The sequence below is a fragment of the Drosophila erecta genome, unplaced genomic scaffold, assembly GCF_003286155.1.
Source record: "Drosophila erecta strain 14021-0224.00,06,07 unplaced genomic scaffold, DereRS2 tig00000055-arrow-pilon, whole genome shotgun sequence".
Lineage (NCBI taxonomy): Eukaryota > Metazoa > Arthropoda > Insecta > Diptera > Drosophilidae > Drosophila > Drosophila erecta.
Window position 1 is genome coordinate 1,023,876 of NW_020825200.1, and position 20,168 is coordinate 1,044,043.

General features: G+C 38.9%; 1 protein-coding gene and 2 non-coding genes across 3 annotated transcripts; 2 read left to right on the forward strand and 1 right to left on the reverse strand.

The window, feature by feature from the left end:
• Positions 1-4,898: 4,898 nt before the first annotated feature.
• On the forward strand, positions 4,899-7,489 carry LOC6542489 (larval serum protein 1 beta chain). Its single transcript, XM_001968196.3, has 2 exons — positions 4,899-5,144; positions 5,219-7,489. Exons 1-2 carry the CDS (start codon positions 4,935-4,937, stop codon positions 7,382-7,384), a joined length of 2,376 nt encoding a protein of 791 aa, XP_001968232.1. The 5' UTR covers positions 4,899-4,934; the 3' UTR covers positions 7,385-7,489.
• A 196-nt stretch (positions 7,490-7,685) lies between these two features.
• On the forward strand, positions 7,686-7,850 carry LOC6542793. Its single transcript, XR_046428.2, has one exon. It is a non-coding gene; the product is annotated as a U1 spliceosomal RNA (small nuclear RNA).
• Positions 7,851-19,093: 11,243 nt separating this feature from the next.
• Positions 19,094-19,258, reverse strand: LOC6541407. Its single transcript, XR_046429.2, has one exon. It is a non-coding gene; the product is annotated as a U1 spliceosomal RNA (small nuclear RNA).
• Between the last annotated feature and the right edge of the window lie 910 nt (positions 19,259-20,168).

A 20,168-nucleotide genomic window follows, 5' to 3' on the forward strand; every position in this document is an offset into this window, starting at 1 on the left:
TTATTTCGAATGTTGACTGACTCCCTGACTCAGTCGCTTTTACGTCGTTACAAGCTCTCCTTCTCTTGCGGCTCCAAGGATGTGCGGCTGTGTGTGCTGCTGATTAGCCCACTTGGGTGCCATTGGAGTGCTTCATTTGATCCTTGGCCGCAGTTCTAAGCCCCCACCCTCCCAGTCCTGGTCCGTGTCCATGTCCATGTCCTTGCGCCGCCAACATTGTACACACACGTGTCCGCTTGTGTCCGCTTAGGTAGCTCCTTCTGCAATTCGCCATCTTGTCTCCTGCACTTCTCACTGGCCACAAATATGAGTGTGTTCGCAGAGAAGAGCGGCAAAAAACGAAACAGCTGGAAAACCAGGCAATGTGTTGCCATCGATGACCTACACCGCACCTATATGATAGATTTGATCGAAATACAAGCATTTCATATCTCACTTGTTTGGAAAACTGCAAAGCCTGGAGGCACAAAAAGGACCTTTTTCAATTGAAATAAAGCTGAATGCCTTATTTCAATTGAGGGACTTGAGTTCTGAGCAGCGTTTTCGGCGGTCTCCCTAACCGAATGGCTACAGCTTTTCCATGTTGCTTACATGCTGCCAGCTACATGGAGTATTGTACATTATTGTGTTGTTGTCTCGCCTCATTTGTGTCCTGCCCCATCTCCTGCACATTGTCGTCCTTGCTACCATGTCTTTGTGGTCATTTCCAGCTCTTCTGTGCCCCGCGGCCCGCGTGCCCGAGAAATGGCAGGACGAATAAAGAAATTCCCGCAAAATTGCTGGACGAGGAACAATGAATTTGCCAGGGTATCGAATGCTTCGACAACAGCCACCCACTCCAGCCCCGAACCCTCGAAGCAGTCGCCCTAATTTGGTCATTACCCAGGTTGATGGGATCGTAAAGTGCGGCTGTGCGTCTGTAGGTCCTTTCAGTGCTGTTTCTGACAGGGTAGGGACACTTTTCGGGTCATTTAATTCAAAAGTCATATGTTGTCGTAATTGAAATCCAGCGGGCGGCAAGCAGGGGCACCAACAGAAACGGAAACAGAAGTCCACTGAATTGCATAATTTGATTAAAATATTACGGCGTATTTGTTCTTGGGTCGCTTTCACTTTTCTGCCCAAATCGAATATTTCATGCGAAGCGCTCGAAATATTTTCCAGCGGTTGACCCCAGGGAAAATCTGAGGGGCGGAAAACGGAAAAGGGCAACCTTTGCTGACTCGGAAAGGCGCCGCAGATACAAGCAGACAGCCAAAAAGTAGTTTGGTGTAAATTTACATTTTATATTAAAGTGACGCAGCTGTCGTTGCTGTTTTTGCCCCGAGCAAAATGAGTTTTTAAGCGCTTTCCATCCTCATGTGCGTGTGTGAAACCGCAGAAATCAAGGCAAAGGGCAGACTCCTACTTTAAGGCTGGCGTCTAATTTCCCCATTCATTCAGCGCCCGAACATCCTTATTAAGGGCATGGCTGCGCTGCCCGTTTTCCATTTCCCGATTTTTGTGCGGCTGCAACTAATTAGTGGCTGCACCTGCTCATCACTGCGCGCCGGAAAACCCTTTGGTCCTTTGGCTCGGGCCATTAATAATGTTTTCGCTGCCATTGCGGCCATCTCCGCGTTGGCCACGTCATCGGATACGGCCCCTTCATCTTCTGCTGGCCCTCTCATTTTTTATTTTTTTTTCGCCCGATCTGCGAAAACCCCAAGCCAAACAAGCTGATAAAGTTAAAAGCAGCCACATGAGTGAGTTTGCTTACACGGTGCACAATGAACACGAAACATTCCGCAAAATGCGTGGAGTTATCCAAGGCGATTAAGTAGCTGATTAAACATCCGCCACTCAGCATGTTGATATCTACTAGTTACATGTTTTTAATTGTACTTCTGCCATGCCAGCTCCAAGCTGTTTCTCGCAGTGCAGCGCTGTGTGCATGACACGGTCAGCAAGCGACAAAGCACACGATTAAATTACAAAATGTCAATAACGATAACGAAATGAAATTGATTGAAACGAGTGGCGACCACACAATGGATGCGACATCCCGTGGCATGAGTACGTATTATGTGCATATAGATGTGGCTATATGGACCCGGACCTGGACATCGTCATTCTGCGTCGCGTGATAAATGATGCGTGTGTGCTTGAGTGGATGACACCTTGCAGATATGGCGGCTATGGCGGCTATGGCAGATATGGCTGAAATGCGCCACACAATGGCATGTCAATTAAAATGCCCGATGTTGAAATCATTCGCAATTAATTCATAATTAAAATGCGACACATTATCAAAAGCGTGCAGCGGGGTGGCATTTACACAAATTGCGAATGAATATTTATGAGCGCCGAGGGCCATCAGCGTTCACTCGCAGGGTTCATTTGGTTCATCTCGTTCACTGGGGAAAACCTGGTGGGTGTGCCGGTGAACACACCTCAAGTTGCCGGTTTAGCTGCTCCTTCGCAGTGCTGCGGACATTTTTCGGGGCTTCCAACTTGGGCAGCCCGCAGCGGAACAATGAAACAATGAAATGCACTTAAAAGCATATAGTTGTAGCGACAAAATGTGCAGCACAGCAATGCGGTTGCCGAAAGCAGCAAAATGGGAGTGGCAGTGGCTTGGCCCTTTGCAAATAATGTGCGTGCATAAACAAAAAGCTGGGGGAGGAGCTCCTAGCTTCGGCAACTGGTCCTCCCGTTACATAGATACACGCAGAGGGGTCCTGCTCCTTCCAAATTAGCACCATAAAGTATGCAACACGCTTTGCCAGCGCTTTTAATTTGTTCGCCGGCACTACGGCCATCAAATATTCATTTCTGGGGCTTCTGAGAGCGCAGTGGGTGGTTCTGGGTGGTTCTGGGTGGTGGGAGGTCCATCAGAGTTCAAGACCGGCCTCGTTCTTCAAGGGAAAACTTTGGGCTAATTTGCGTGCGGCAACTAAAACATTTTCCTGGTAGGCGGTTTCTGTGGCGCTTTGTGTGGCTTCCGGTTAACGCTCAGTTGGCAACTAAATTTCCATTCAACTGTCATTTGCGAGGCAGCAGCCAGAAATGCCAAGATGCCCACCCCCCACCCCCCCTTTGAATTTTAATTTCACTGTCATAAGCAAGCGATTAATGACTGACAAGTAATTAAATATGCTGCTCGGAAGCCCCATCCTCATCAGCTTCGTCGAAAAAAGGCGGGACGGAGCTATCCATCATCAGATGGCTTTGATTGGGCCATAAAATTAAATAAACGGCTGACTAAATTCCACTATCAAATTGAATTCGGCAATTTGTCCCTGCACTCTGCAGCTCCTTTTATTATGCAAAGGATCTATGGAGGTCGGGTGGGGAGCAAACTGTTTATGTTGCCTGCTTGGCCCATAAAAAAGAGGCGGACTGCGGTTCTCCGCCGGAAATCTCATTTTGTTTGTAAATCAGCAATTTGCAGCCGGGCACAGGACGTTCTCGTTCTCGATGTCGTTGTCGCCTCACCCACCAACACACTCGCAAAGTGGGAGCACCCACATCGGTACACAGCGGAAAAAAACCGCACACTTCCTTACCATTCAAATACTAAAAGCGTCATTTACATTTGTTTTATATCGCCAGCTATTCTATATGCATGCTATCGCCTATGATTCTATATGGAAACAATATGGCTTGAGTGGCAGGCATTTTTCCCAGTGCACACACTCACATTTTTAAACGCTCAATAAGATTGGGAAATTGATGGCGGTATTGCTCATTGGTTTGGTAACGCTTTCGCCCCCTCCCCGTTCTTCCGGACACCCTTTGCTTATCGCTCGGCGGGACTCGCCTTGCAGGCGGAGCAAGTGGCTCCACCCACTTGGTAAGTAAGTAAATCCCTCATTTTCAGTGAAAATAAAAATTGCCCCAGCAGCGTAACGCAAAATAAACACATTTAAGTTGCAAATTGAATTTTGCATAATCCCAGGCGCTGTAGCGATGCCACTTGGGCTCGGTTTCTGGGTTCTGGGTTCTCGGTTCTGGGTTCTGGATCTCCTTATCGCGGGTCCGTCTTCGTCCTGTGCTGTCTGTCGCCCTTTTTTATGCTGCGGATGTTTTGGTGGCACTGGCACACTTCACATCAGCGCATGAGACGGAATTTCTGATTAGTTGCCATGGATTCCCCTTCGGCGCCCAACACTTTGCACTTGTTTACCCTGCTTTGACTCTGCCGGAATTCTATTTATTTTCGAAAATTTCTTTTGGGAGAACGTACTCTGCCCACATGAGCGTCACACACGCCTCCAGTTCCTAGGCGTGTGATCCTGGGGGATTTACAAAGTAGCCGCGTAATTGAATTTACTTTATACTTTGCCTGATTAGAAAAAGTTGATTGGATTTCACGCAGCCTCATATGGCGCCCAGATGAATGTGTCTGGGCCAAGTCAATTGATGTACTCCAAGTGTTTCCAACTATTTACATGTTTGGGGACATGGCATTCTGCTGTATCTGTTTCAGAACCAAAACCAGAACCAGACGCACCAAATCTATAAATAAATTGGCAAAACAAAGATGCATCGAACGAGATGAGATAGCTGGTCACGGATTTGAATTCGGTTGACGTAATGCCGGCTGGATTGCACCTGCAGAGCTGGCTCTTGGCAACCAGCGGAACAGAGCCGTGGCTTCGATAAGAGATAAGCGGCGGGTACCAAGGCGAGTTTGGGCGATAAGAGATAGCCCGGCGAAAGTGGACAGATGGCGCGGTCGCAGCACCTGAGATACACCCAGTGACCCCCGAAACTGCACCGCGATATCTCGCAACAGACTCCGAGCTCCGTAGGCGATCTGGGGTATAAAAGCAGCCAGGTGGACGGCAGTGAGGCAACAGTCTTTAGGCATTGGATCCACTGGGTGCATCTGATCCGGAGCAGTTGAGTGTCAAGTGTAGAGTTGCAGGAGCAGAGTCCTTCCCGTCAACATGAAGATCGCCATCGCATTGCTGGCCTGCCTGGGCCTGGTCGCCGCTGCCGGCTTCCACCAGACCCACGAGGTCAAGATCGCCGACAAGGCCTTCCTGCTCAAGCAGAAGTTCCTCTTCGAGATCGTCTACCGCGTGGAGGATCCGCTGATGTTCGAGGAGTACATCAAGCAGGGCCAGAAGTTCTACTTTGAAGAGTCCTACTACACGGTGAGTGGATGCACCATTAGCCCAAGTGCTCCTTCTCCCTAGACCAGATCCCTGACCATTGCGATCCCTTCCAGCACTACGACCTCTACATGCAGAAGTTCTTCGAGGCCTACAAGGCCCACGCACTGCTGCCCAAGGGCGAGTTCTTCGGCGCCCTGGTCATGTCCCACGCCAAGCAGGCCCGCGGTCTGTTCAACTTCTTCTACTACGCCAAGGATTGGGAGACCTTCGCCGCCAACGTGGCATGGGCCCGCATGCACGTGAACGAGGGCATGTTCGTCTACGCCCTGACCATGGCCGTGATCCACCGCAACGACTTCCACGGACTGATGCTGCCCTCGATCTACGAGATCTTCCCGCAGTTCTTCTTCAACAGCAAGTTCGTGTACGAGGCGGAGAAGTTCGACTACGAGATGTGGATGAAGGTGACCATGTACGAGAAGGAGTACATGGACGTGTACTACAAGAGCAACTCGCACGGATACGACTACGCCACCATGTACCAGTCCAGCGACTACACCTACATGAAGGACTTCAAGACATGGCAGTGGTGGAAGCTGATGGGTCTGGGCGAGCACTGGTACAGCGAGGACAAGTTCATCCTGCGCGAGAACATCTACGAGTTCAACCAGGAGACCAAGTGGCTGTCGATGATGAAGGACGTGAAGAAGTTCTACATGCCCGTGGACTACAGCCGCGACCTGAACATCTACAACTCGGAGTCCAAGCTGTCCTACTTCACCGAGGATCTGGGCTGGAACGCCTACTGGTACTACCTGAACATGGACTACTCCTTCTTCCTGGACGGCAACACCTTCGACCTCAAGAGCGACCGTCGCGGCGAGTGGTGGCTGTACAACGTGCACCAGCTGCTCAGCAGGTACTACATGGAGCGCCTGTCGCACGGATTCGGCGAGATCCCCGAGTTCTCCTGGTACCACCAGATCGAGATGGGCTACGACCCCCAGATGATCTACTACAACGGCATCGGCTACAGCTACCGCAAGAACTACTACGAGATGGACACCTACGCCAACTACGACATGCTGGACAAGATCACCGGCTTCCTGAAGCGCATCCACAACATCGTCGAGCTGGGCTACTACAAGAGCGCCGATGGCCACATCATCGATCTGCGCAAGCCCGAGGCCATCGAGTTCATCGGCAACATGCTGCAGGGCAACGTGGACGCCATGGACAAGATGTTCTACCAGTTCTGGTACATGCTCGCCCACATGTACTTCGCTGACGCCGACTACGCCCAGATGGACGTGTACCCCAACGTGATGCTGAACTTCGAGACCATGATGCGCGACCCCATGTACTACATGTTCTACAAGTCCATCGCCCAGGTGTACTTCCAGTTCATGCACTACCTGCCCAAGTACACCAAGGAGCAGCTCCTGATGCCCGGCGTCACCATGAAGCACGTGGAGGTCAGCGACCTGACCACCTACTTCGACCTGGTTGACTTCGATGTGACCAGCATGCTCAACGACAAGATGATCTTCCAGGACGGCAAGTTCGTGTGGGACAAGTCGCTGTTCGCCCGCCAGATGCGTCTCAACCACAAGCCCTTCACCTACACCTACACCATCGAGTCCGAGAAGGTCGAGAAGGTGGTCATCCGCGCCTTCCTGGGTCCCAAGTTCGACGAGTTCGGCAAGGTCATTTCCCTGGCCGAGAACCGCATGAACTTCATGGAGATCGATGAGTTCTACTACGAGCTGAAGGCCGGCACCAACATGGTCACCCGCAAGTCCAGCGAGTTCTACTGGACCGTCAAGGACCGCACCACCTACACCGAGCTCTACTACTACATGATGATGGCCTTCGACGGCAAGTACGACTTCCCCCTGGACATCAGCGAACCCCACTGCGGATTCCCCGACCGCCTCGTCCTGCCCATGGGCTGGCAGAAGGGCATGCCCATGCAGATGTTCTTCATGGTGGTGCCCTACGTGGCCCCCGCCCACGAGCAGTTCTCCACCTTCGACTACACCTACTCCTGCGGCATCGGATCCGGAGCCCGCTTCGTGGACAGCATGCCCTTCGGCTACCCCTTCGATCGCGAGATCGACGAGTACGAGTTCTTCGTGCCCAACATGTACTTCAAGGACGTGTCCATCTACCACGCCGACACCATGCAGCCCTACTACAAGTACAAGAGCTACTCCAACTACGGCCACTTCGACTACGCCTTCTTCAACGACTACTACACCAAGTACTTCAAGTTCTGAGCGTCGCCGTTGTGTGTGCGGCTTCGAATGCGAAATCCGGAATGGAACCACGGACCGATCTACCTAGCTTGTAAGGTGCGCAAAAAGTCTAATAAACTTTCGAAAACCAAGTAAAAGTGCTGGCATTGTACCACTTATTTCTCATATGTCATATTTACCTCACTCGCATTTGACATGAGAAGAAAGAACTTACATATGTAGCATACTTTCGGGGTCATTTATGCGCCACAATCGTACCTACAATTCCCAACTGCTTCTGGCCGCCTCCTCATGGAAACCCATCCCCAGCGAGGAGCAAGGCATACTTACCTGGCGTAGAGGTTAACCGTGATCACAAAGGCGGTTCCTCCGGAGTGAGGCTTGGCCATTGCACCTCGGCTGAGTTGACCTCTGCGATTATTCCTAATGTGAATAACTCGTGCGTGTAATTTTTGGTAGCCGGGAATGGCGTTCGCGCCGTCCCGACATGGAAAATATATTTCAAATTAGTTGTACATTAGTCAATTTTTCCTGCAATAGGTTAAAACCTTATATTTTCATATCCGCAGCAGAACTAACTTTTCACAATGCGGCGCTAACGTAGTTTGAAAATGCGCCTTACTCATTGTTGAGAACCTGTATTTCCTTAAATTTTTTTGAATTAAATATGACTTTTCTTTTAATTCAAATTTTAGACTCGAGGCACTACTCCACCAGACCAAAGACACTAAAATAATAAGATGCGTAACGGCCATACATGGGTTTTGCACTATGGGTTTTGCCACTTTTTTGGTGGCGGCAGTAATTGCTCTCTTCCCTTGTAAAGAAATTGATTACCCTACACTGAAAGGGATATATATTTTTTTGTTTATTCGTATACAAAGAGCTACTAAATTAATCTCGAGCTGTAAGTAATTAAATAATAAACTATTATTTTGTCATAATTATATAAGTGAGTGAAATAGTGAGGTCTTTAAAGTGAGTAGTAAAAATTGTCTTAAATAAAGCCTATAAAATGCCCGAAACGTATTTGAAACGCATTGGCATTGGTATGAATAAATTTTTTTGCTTATCTTAATCGGATTTTGAAATGGCATACCTCTAAATGTTTCTGGCGCGATTCTCTAAAAATCTGCATTAAAATTTAGCAATTTATTTGTTTCGAATTTTTTTGTAGTTTTTCTGGGGTATGATGTTGTAGAAATTCAAATAAATTAAAAAATGCCCCAAGGCTCAAGTTCTATACTCCATAACTCAACTTATTTTAATCGGATTTTGAAGTGGCATACCTCTAAATGTTTCTGGCGCGATTCTCTAAAAATCTGCATTCAAATTTAGAAAAATTTTTTTTTTGATTTTTTTTGTAGTTTTTCTGATCTATGATGTTATAGAAATTCAAAAAAATGCCCCTAGGCTAAAGTTTTATACTCCATAACTCAACTTATTTTAATCGGATTTTGAAGTGGCATACCTCTAAATGTTTCTGGCGCGATTCTCTAAAAATATGCATTCAAATTTAGAAAAATTTTTTTTTTGAATTTTTTTGTAGTTTTTCTGATCTATGAAGTTGTAGAAATTCCAAAAAATGCCCCAAGGCTGAAGTTCTATACTCCATAACTCAACTTATCTTAATCGGATTTTGAAGTGGCATACCTCTAAATGTTTCTGGCGCGATTCTCTAAAAATCTGCATTCAAATTAAGAAAAATTTTTTTTTTGAATTTTTTTGTAGTTTTTCTGATCTATGAAGTTGTAGAAATTCCAAAAAATGCCCCCAGGCTGAAGTTCTATACTCCATAACTCAACTTATCTTAAACGGATTTTGAAGTGGCATACCTCTAAATGTTTCTGGCGCGATTCTCTAAAAATCTGCATTCAAATTTAGAAAAATTTTTTTTTTGAATTTTTTTGTAGTTTTTCTGATCTATGATGTTGTAGAAATTCCAAAAAATGCCCCAAGGCTGAAGTTCTATACTCCATAACTCAACTTATTTTAATCGGATTTTGAAGTGGCATACCTCTAAATGTTTCTGGTGCGATTCTCTAAAAATCTGCATTAAAATTTAGCAATTTATTTGTTTCGAATTTTTTTGTAGTTTTTCTGGGGTATGATGTTGTAGAAATTCAAATAAATTAAAAAATGATCTATGATCTATTCTGATCTATGAAGTTGTAGAAATTCCAAAAAATGCCCCCAGGCTGAAGTTCTATACTCCATAACTCAACTTATCTTAAACGGATTTTGAAGTGGCATACCTCTAAATGTTTCTGGCGCGATTCTCTAAAAATCTGCATTCAAATTTAGAAAAAATTTTTTTTTGAATTTTTTTGTAGTTTTTCTGATCTATGATGTTGTAGAAATTCCAAAAAATGCCCCAAGGCTGAAGTTCTATACTCCATAACTCAACTTATTTTAATCGGATTTTGAAGTGGCATACCTCTAAATGTTTCTGGTGCGATTCTCTAAAAATCTGCATTAAAATTTAGCAATTTATTTGTTTCGAATTTTTTTGTAGTTTTTCTGGGGTATGATGTTGTAGAAATTCAAATAAATTAAAAAATGCCCCAAGGCTCAAGTTCTATACTCCATAACTCAACTTATTTTAATCGGATTTTGAAGTGGCATACCTCTAAATGTTTCTGGCGCGATTCTCTAAAAATCTGCATTCAAATTTAGAAAAAATTTTTTTTTGAATTTTTTTGTAGTTTTTCTGATCTATGAAGTTGTAGAAATTCCAAAAAATGCCCCAAGGCTGAAGTTCTATACTCCATAACTCAACTTATCTTAATCGGATTTTGAAGTGGCATACCTCAAAATGTTTCTGGCGCGATTCTCTAAAAATCTGCATTCAAATTTAGAAAATTTTTTTTTTTGATTTTTTTTGTAGTTTTTCTGATCTATGATGTTATAGAAATTCAAAAAAATGCCCCTAGGCTAAAGTTTTATACTCCATAACTCAACTTATTTTAATCGGATTTTGAAGTGGCATACCTCTAAATGTTTCTGGCGCGATTCTCTAAAAATATGCATACAAATTTAGAAAAATTTTTTTTTTGAATTTTTTTGTAGTTTTTCTGATCTATGAAGTTGTAGAAATTCCAAAAAATGCCCCAAGGCTGAAGTTCTATACTCCATAACTCAACTTATCTTAATCGGATTTTGAAGTGGCATACCTCAAAATGTTTCTGGCGCGATTCTCTAAAAATCTGCATTCAAATTTAGAAAATTTTTTTTTTTGATTTTTTTTGTAGTTTTTCTGATCTATGATGTTATAGAAATTCAAAAAAATGCCCCTAGGCTAAAGTTTTATACTCCATAACTCAACTTATTTTAATCGGATTTTGATGTGGCATACCTCTAAATGTTTCTGGCGCGATTCTCTAAAAATCTGCATTAAAATTTAGCAATTTATTTGTTTCGAATTTTTTTGTAGTTTTTCTGGGGTATGATGTTGTAGAAATTCAAATAAATTAAAAAATGCCCCAAGGCTCAAGTTCTATACTCCATAACTCAACTTATTTTAATCGGATTTTGAAGTGGCATACCTCTAAATGTTTCTGGCGCGATTCTCTAAAAATCTGCATTCAAATTAAGAAAAATTTTTTTTTTGAATTTTTTTGTAGTTTTTCTGATCTATGAAGTTGTAGAAATTCCAAAAAATGCCCCAAGTCTTCTAAATGTTTCTGGCGCGATTCTCTAAAAATCTGCATTCAAATTTAGAAAAAATTTTTTTTTGAATTTTTTTGTAGTTTTTCTGATCTATGATGTTATAGAAATTCAAAAAAATGCCCCAAGGCTAAAGTTTTATACTCCATAACTCAACTTATTTTAATCGGATTTTGAAGTGGCATACCTCTAAATGTTTCTGGCGCGATTCTCTAAAAATCTGCATTCAAATTAAGAAAAATTTTTTTTTTGAATTTTTTTGTAGTTTTTCTGATCTATGAAGTTGTAGAAATTCCAAAAAATGCCCCAAGGCTGAAGTTCTATACTCCATAACTCAACTTATTTTAATCGGATTTTGAAGTGGCATACCTCTAAATGTTTCTGGCGCGATTCTCTAAAAATATGCATACAAATTTAGAAAAATTTTTTTTTTGAATTTTTTTGTAGTTTTTCTGATCTATGAAGTTGTAGAAATTCCAAAAAATGCCCCAAGGCTGAAGTTCTATACTCCATAACTCAACTTATCTTAATCGGATTTTGAAGTGGCATACCTCAAAATGTTTCTGGCGCGATTCTCTAAAAATCTGCATTCAAATTTAGAAAATTTTTTTTTTTGATTTTTTTTGTAGTTTTTCTGATCTATGATGTTATAGAAATTCAAAAAAATGCCCCTAGGCTAAAGTTTTATACTCCATAACTCAACTTATTTTAATCGGATTTTGATGTGGCATACCTCTAAATGTTTCTGGCGCGATTCTCTAAAAATCTGCATTAAAATTTAGCAATTTATTTGTTTCGAATTTTTATGTAGTTTTTCTGGGGTATGATGTTGTAGAAATTCAAATAAATTAAAAAATGCCCCAAGGCTCAAGTTCTATACTCCATAACTCAACTTATTTTAATCGGATTTTGAAGTGGCATACCTCTAAATGTTTCTGGCGCGATTCTCTAAAAATCTGCATTCAAATTAAGAAAAATTTTTTTTTTGAATTTTTTTGTAGTTTTTCTGATCTATGAAGTTGTAGAAATTCCAAAAAATGCCCCAAGTCTTCTAAATGTTTCTGGCGCGATTCTCTAAAAATCTGCATTCAAATTTAGAAAAAATTTTTTTTTGAATTTTTTTGTAGTTTTTCTGATCTATGATGTTATAGAAATTCAAAAAAATGCCCCAAGGCTAAAGTTTTATACTCCATAACTCAACTTATTTTAATCGGATTTTGAAGTGGCATACCTCTAAATGTTTCTGGCGCGATTCTCTAAAAATCTGCATTCAAATTAAGAAAAATTTTTTTTTTGAATTTTTTTGTAGTTTTTCTGATCTATGAAGTTGTAGAAATTCCAAAAAATGCCCCAAGGCTGAAGTTCTATACTCCATAACTCAACTTATCTTAATCGGATTTTGAAGTGGCATACCTCTAAATGTTTCTGGCACGATTCTCTAAAAATCTGCATTCAAATTTAGAAAAATTTTTTTTTTGAATTTTTTTGTAGTTTTTCTGATCTATGAAGTTGTAGAAATTCCAAAAAATGCCCCCAGGCTGAAGTTCTATACTCCATAACTCAACTTATCTTAAACGGATTTTGAAGTGGCATACCTCTAAATGTTTCTGGCGCGATTCTCTAAAAATCTGCATTCAAATTTAGAAAAATTTTTTTTTTGAATTTTTTTGTAGTTTTTCTGATCTATGAAGTTGTAGAAATTCCAAAAAATGCCCCAAGGCTGAAGTTCTATACTCCATAACTCAACTTATCTTAATCGGATTTTGAAGTGGCATACCTTTAAATGTTTCTGGCGCGATTCTCTAAAAATCTGCATTCAAATTTAGAAAAAATTTTTTTTTGAATTTTTTTGTAATTTTTCTGATCTATGAAGTTGTAGAAATTCCAAAAAATGCCCCAAGGCTGAAGTTCTATACTCCATAACTCAACTTATCTTAATCGGATTTTTAAGTGGCATACCTCTAAATGTTTCTGGCGCGATTCTCTAAAAATCTGCATTCAAATTTAAAAAAAAAATTTTTTTTTGAATTTTTTTGTAGTTTTTCTGATCTATGAAGTTGTAGAAATTCCAAAAAATGCCCCAAGGCTGAAGTTCTATACTCCATAACTCAACTTATCTTAATCGGATTTTGAAGTGGCATACCTCTAAATGTTTCTGGCACGATTCTCTAAAAATCTGCATTCAAATTTAGAAAAAATTTTTTTTTGAATTTTTTTGTAGTTTTTCTGATCTATGATGTTATAGAAATTCAAAAAAATGCCCCAAGGCTAAAGTTTTATACTCCATAACTCAACTTATTTTAATCGGATTTTGAAGTGGCATACCTCTAAATGTTTCTGGCGCGATTCTCTAAAAATCTGCATTCAAATTTAGAAAAATTTTTTTTTTGAATTTTTTTGTAGTTTTTCTGATCTATGAAGTTGTAGAAATTCCAAAAAATGCCCCAAGGCTGAAGTTCTATACTCCATAACTCAACTTATCTTAATCGGATTTTGAAGTGGCATACCTTTAAATGTTTCTGGCGCGATTCTCTAAAAATCTGCATTCAAATTTAGAAAAAATTTTTTTTTGAATTTTTTTGTAATTTTTCTGATCTATGAAGTTGTAGAAATTCCAAAAAATGCCCCAAGGCTGAAGTTCTATACTCCATAACTCAACTTATCTTAATCGGATTTTGAAGTGGCATACCTCTAAATGTTTCTGGCGCGATTCTCTAAAAATCTGCATTCAAATTTAAAAAAAAAATTTTTTTTTGAATTTTTTTGTAGTTTTTCTGATCTATGAAGTTGTAGAAATTCCAAAAAATGCCCCAAGGCTGAAGTTCTATACTCCATAACTCAACTTATCTTAATCGGATTTTGAAGTGGCATACCTCTAAATGTTTCTGGCGCGATTCTCTAAAAATCTGCATTCAAATTTAGAAAAATTTTTTTTTTGAATTTTATGTAGTTTTTCTGATCTATGATGTTGTAGAAATTCCAAAAAATGCCCCAAGGCTGAAGTTCTATACTCCATAACTCAACTTATTTTAATCGGATTTTGAAGTGGCATACCTCTAAATGTTTCTGGCGCGATTCTCTAAAAACCTGCATTCAAATTTAGAAAAATTTTTTTTTGATTTTTTTTGTAGTTTTTCTGATCTATGATGTTATAGAAATTCAAAAAAATGCCCCTAGGCTAAAGTTTTATACTCCATAACTCAACTTATTTTAATCGGATTTTGATGTGGCATACCTCTAAATGTTTCTGGCGCGATTCTCTAAAAATCTGCATTAAAATTTAGCAATTTATTTGTTTCGAATTTTTTTGTAGTTTTTCTGGGGTATGATGTTGTAGAAATTCAAATAAATTAAAAAATGCCCCAAGGCTCAAGTTCTATACTCCATAACTCAACTTATCTTAATCGGATTTTGAAGTGGCATACCTCTAAATGTTTCTGGCGCGATTCTCTAAAAATCTGCATTCAAATTTAGAAAAATTTTTTTTTTGATTTTTTTTGTAGTTTTTCTGATCTATGATGTTATAGAAATTCAAAAAAATGCCCCTAGGCTAAAGTTTTATACTCCATAACTCAACTTATTTTAATCGGATTTTGAAGTGGCATACCTCTAAATGTTTCTGGCGCGATTCTCTAAAAATATGCATTCAAATTTAGAAAATTTTTTTTTTTGAATTTTTTTGTAGTTTTTCTGATCTATGAAGTTGTAGAAATTCCAAAAAATGCCCCAAGGCTGAAGTTCTATACTCCATAACTCAACTTATCTTAATCGGATTTTGAAGTGGCATACCTCTAAATGTTTCTGGCGCGATTCTCTAAAAATCTGCATTCAAATTTAGAAAAATTTTTTTTTTGAATTTTTTTGTAGTTTTTCTGATCTATGAAGTTGTAGAAATTCCAAAAAATGCCCCAAGGCTGAAGTTCTATACTCCATAACTCAACTTATCTTAATCGGATTTTGAAGTGGCACACCTCTAAATGTTTCTGGCGCGATTCTCTAAAAATCTGCATTCAAATTTAGAAAAAATTTTTTTTTGAATTTTTTTGTAGTTTTTCTGATCTATGAAGTTGTAGAAATTCCAAAAAATGCCCCAAGGCTGAAGTTCTATACTCCATAACTCAACTTATCTTAATCGGATTTTGAAGTGGCATACCTCTAAATGTTTCTGGCGCGATTCTCTAAAAATCTGCATTCAAATTTAGAAAAATTTTTTTTTTGAATTTTATGTAGTTTTTCTGATCTATGATGTTGTAGAAATTCCAAAAAATGCCCCAAGGCTGAAGTTCTATACTCCATAACTCAACTTATTTTAATCGGATTTTGAAGTGACATACCTCTAAATGTTTCTGGCGCGATTCTCTAAAAACCTGCATTCAAATTTAGAAAAATTTTTTTTTGATTTTTTTTGTAGTTTTTCTGATCTATGATGTTATAGAAATTCAAAAAAATGCCCCTAGGCTAAAGTTTTATACTCCATAACTCAACTTATTTTAATCGGATTTTGATGTGGCATACCTCTAAATGTTTCTGGCGCGATTCTCTAAAAATCTGCATTAAAATTTAGCAATTTATTTGTTTCGAATTTTTTTGTAGTTTTTCTGGGGTATGATGTTGTAGAAATTCAAATAAATTAAAAAATGCCCCAAGGCTCAAGTTCTATACTCCATAACTCAACTTATCTTAATCGGATTTTGAAGTGGCATACCTCTAAATGTTTCTGGCGCGATTCTCTAAAAATCTGCATTCAAATTTAGAAAAAATTTTTTTTTGATTTTTTTTTGTAGTTTTTCTGATCTATGATGTTATAGAAATTCAAAAAAATGCCCCTAGGCTAAAGTTTTATACTCCATAACTCAACTTATTTTAATCGGATTTTGAAGTGGCATACCTCTAAATGTTTCTGGCGCGATTCTCTAAAAATATGCATTCAAATTTAGAAAAATTTTTTTTTTGAATTTTTTTGTAGTTTTTCTGATCTATGAAGTTGTAGAAATTCCAAAAAATGCCCCAAGGCTGAAGTTCTATACTCCATAACTCAACTTATCTTAATCGGATTTTGAAGTGGCATACCTCTAAATGTTTCTGGCGCGATTCTCTAAAAATCTGCATTCAAATTTAGAAAACAATTTTTTTTGAATTTTTTTGTAGTTTTTCTGATCTATGATGTTATAGAAATTCCAAAAAATGCCCCAAGGCTAAAGTTTTATACTCCATAACTCAACTTATCTTAATCGGATTTTGAAGTGGCATACCTCTAAATGTTTCTGGCGCGATTCTCTAAAAATCTGCATTCAAATTTAGAAAAATTTTTTTTTTTAATTTTTTTGTAGTTTTTCTGATCTATGAAGTTGTAGAAATTCCAAAAAATGCCCCAAGGCTGAAGTGCTATACTCCATAACTCAACTTATCTTAATCGGATTTTGAAGTGGCATACCTCTAAATATTTCTGGCGCGATTCTCTAAAAATCTGCATTCAAATTTAGAAAAACATTTTTTTTGATTTTTTTTGTAGTTTTTCTGATCTATGAAGTTGTAGAAATTCCAAAAAAATGCCCCAAGGCTGAAGTTCTATACTCCATAACTCAACTTATTTTAATCGGATTTTGAAGTGGCATACCTCTAAATGTTTCTGGCGCGATTCTCTAAAAATCTGCATTCAAATTTAGAAAAAATTTTTTTTTGAATTTTTTTGTAGTTTTTCTGATCTATGAAGTTGTAGAAATTCCAAAAAAATGCCCCAAGGCTGAAGTTCTATACTCCATAACTCAACTTATCTTAATCGGATTTTGATGTGGCATACCTTTAAATGTTTCTGGTGCGATTCTCTAAAAATCTGAATTCAAATTTAGAAAACAATTTTTTTTGAATTTTTTGTAATTATTTCTGATCTATGATGTTGTAGAAATTCCAAAAAATGCCCCAAGGCTGAAGTTCTATACTCCATAACTCAACTTATCCTAATCGGATTTTGATGTGGCATACCTCAAAATGTTTCTGGCGCGATTCTCTAAAAATCTGCATTCAAATTTAGAAAAAAATTTTTTTTGATTTTTTTTGTAGTTTTTCTGATCTATGAAGTTGTAGAAATTCCAAAAAATGCCCCAAGGCTGAAGTTCTATACTCCATAACTCAACTTATCTTAATCGGATTTTGAAGTGGCATACCTCTAAATGTTTCTGGCGCGATTCTCTAAAAATCTGCATTCAAATTTAGAAAAATTTTTTTTTTTTAATTTTTTTGTAGTTTTTCTGATCTATGATGTTATAGAAATTCAAAAAAATGCCCCAAGGCTGAAGTTCTATACTCCATAACTCAACTTATCTTAATCGGATTTTGAAGTGGCATACCTCTAAATGTTTCTGGCGCGATTCTCTAAAAATCTGCATTCAAATTTAGAAAAACATTTTTTTTGATTTTTTTTGTAGTTTTTCTGATCTATGATGTTGTAGAAATTCCAAAAAATGCCCCAAGGCTGAAGTTCTATACTCCATAACTCAACTTATCTTAATCGGATTTTGAAGTGGCATACCTCAAAATGTTTCTGACGCGATTCTCTAAAAATCTGCATTCAAATTTAGAAAAATTTTTTTTTTTTAATTTTTTTGTAGTTTTTCTGATCTATGAAGTTGTAGAAATTCCAAAAAATGCCCCAAGGCTGAAGTTCTATACTCCATAACTCAACTTATGTTAATCGGATTTCGAAGTGGCATACCTCTAAATGTTTCTGGCGCGATTCTCTAAAAATCTGCATTCACATTTAGAAAAAATTTTTTTTTTAATTTTTTTGTAGTTTTTCTGATCTATGATGTTGTAGAAATACCAAAAAATGCCCCAAGGCTGAAGTTCTATACTCCATAACTCAACTTATCTTAATCGGATTTTGAAGTGGCATACCTCTAAATGTTTCTGGCGCGATTCTCTAAAAATCTGCATTCAAATTTAGAAAAAATTTTTTTTTGAATTTTTTTGTAGTTTTTCTGATCTATGATGTTGTAGAAATTCCAAAACATGCCCCAAGTCTGAAGTTCTATACTCCATAACTCAACTTATCTTAATCGGATTTTGAAGTGGCATACCTCTAAATGTTTCTGGCGCGATTCTCTAAAAATCTGCATTCAAATTTAGAAAAGCATTTTTTATGAATTTTTTTGTAGTTTTTCTGATCTATGATGTTGTAGAAATTCCAAAAAATGCCCCAAGGCTGAAGTTCTATACTCCATAACTCAACTTATCTTAATCGGATTTTGAAGTGGCATACCTCTAAATGTTTCTGGCGCGATTCTCTAAAAATCTGCATTCAAATTTAGAAAAATTTTTTTTTTTAATTTTTTTGTAGTTTTTCTGATCTATGATGTTATAGAAATTCAAAAAAATGCCCCAAGGCTGAAGTTCTATACTCCATAACTCAACTTATCTTAATCGGATTTTGAAGTGGCATACCTCTAAATGTTTCTGGCGCGATTCTCTAAAAATCTGCATTCAAATTTAGAAACAATTTTTTTTTGATTTTTTTTGTAGTTTTTCTGATCTATGAAGTTGTAGAAATTTCAAAAAAATGCCCCAAGGCTAAAGTTCTATACTCCATAACTCAACTTATCTTAATCGGATTTTGAAGTGGCATACCTCAAAATGTTTCTGGCGCGATTCTCTAAAAATCTGCATTCAAATTTAGAAAAATTTTTTTTTTTTAATTTTTTTGTAGTTTTTCTGATCTATGATGTTATAGAAATTCAAAAAAATGCCCCAAGGCTGAAGTTCTATACTCCATAACTCAACTTATCTTAATCGGATTTTGAAGTGGCATACCTCTAAATTTTTCTGGCGACATTGGATTGATTAAGAAAAATATAAGTCTTAGATGCCTCATAAAGTGTACTGTGCATGGAACCAAATTCGCATTTTCAAGTTACTGAAACGTTAGAGTTAGAGGCGCATTGTAAAAAGTTTGTGTAAAAAAGTTTGTTCTGCGGATATCAAAATATAATATCAAGATTCGAACAAATTTTAGGAAAGAGAGACTAAAGAAGAGGAACTTTTCCAACTAATTTGAAATGTATTTTCCATGTCGGGACGGCGCGAACGCCATTCCCGGCTACCAAAAATTACACGCACGAGTTATTCACATTAGGAATAATCGCAGAGGTCAACTCAGCCGAGGTGCAATGGCCAAGCCTCACTCCGGAGGAACCGCCTTCGTGATCACGGTTAACCTCTACGCCAGGTAAGTATGCCTTGCTCCGGGCTGGGGATGGGTTTCCATGAGGAGGCGGCCAGAAGCAGTTGGGAATTGTTGGAGTGAAAGTGCGTGAGAAAGTCGAACCCCCGAAAGTATGTTATTGTAAACAGTTACATCCAAGTTGGTTTGTGAGAACTGTGCGATGATATGTGATTCTTGTATGCGCCCACCCTTATATTTTATAGGGTGTCTTCTTTCTGTAGATCTAAGTGCTTAATATTTCAAAGATCGAATAAGCAAATCAGTGTGTAGCATAATTTGTAATTAAAAATAAGCAATCGACTAAAATATCAGTAATAAAACGCTTTGGATGGTGATAAATCAGCGGAATATGGTTAACCCGACAACGAAACAGAGCATCTTGCATATGGAATATTTGTGGTAATAAAAAATGGTTTTTACAGAATTTCATAGGCCGCAAAAACTAATAATCAAAATAGTTTCGGGAACTGAACAGAAAGTTCGATGGTGTGAATGGATCAGCGGGAGACTGGGACACCGAAAGTGATTTAATTTATGGCAATTACAAATTGTTATTAGAAATTTGCGGTCAACGAGTGCGCACACGACCGCAGGTGAATTTCAAATCAAATGGGAAATGAACCAGGCTGAAACAGCAAAAGCAGAAAGCAAAAATTATTGTTGACATAAGCCGCATATTCGCTGGGATGTGCGTGAATTGTTTGCTGTTGGTGTGTTTGTTTGTTTGTTTGTTTGCTCGCGGGGCACTCGTGTCCTTTTGCATTATTCTAGCACATATTGTGATGCACTGAAGGACTCGCTGGAAATGCATAATTAAACTAGCAAACACGGCCATCAATTTGGCCTCTGTGCTGCGCTGCCGCTCTGTTTTTGATGAGCACTTGACAAAACGCTAATGAAAGTGCCGGAGGGGGAGTGTTT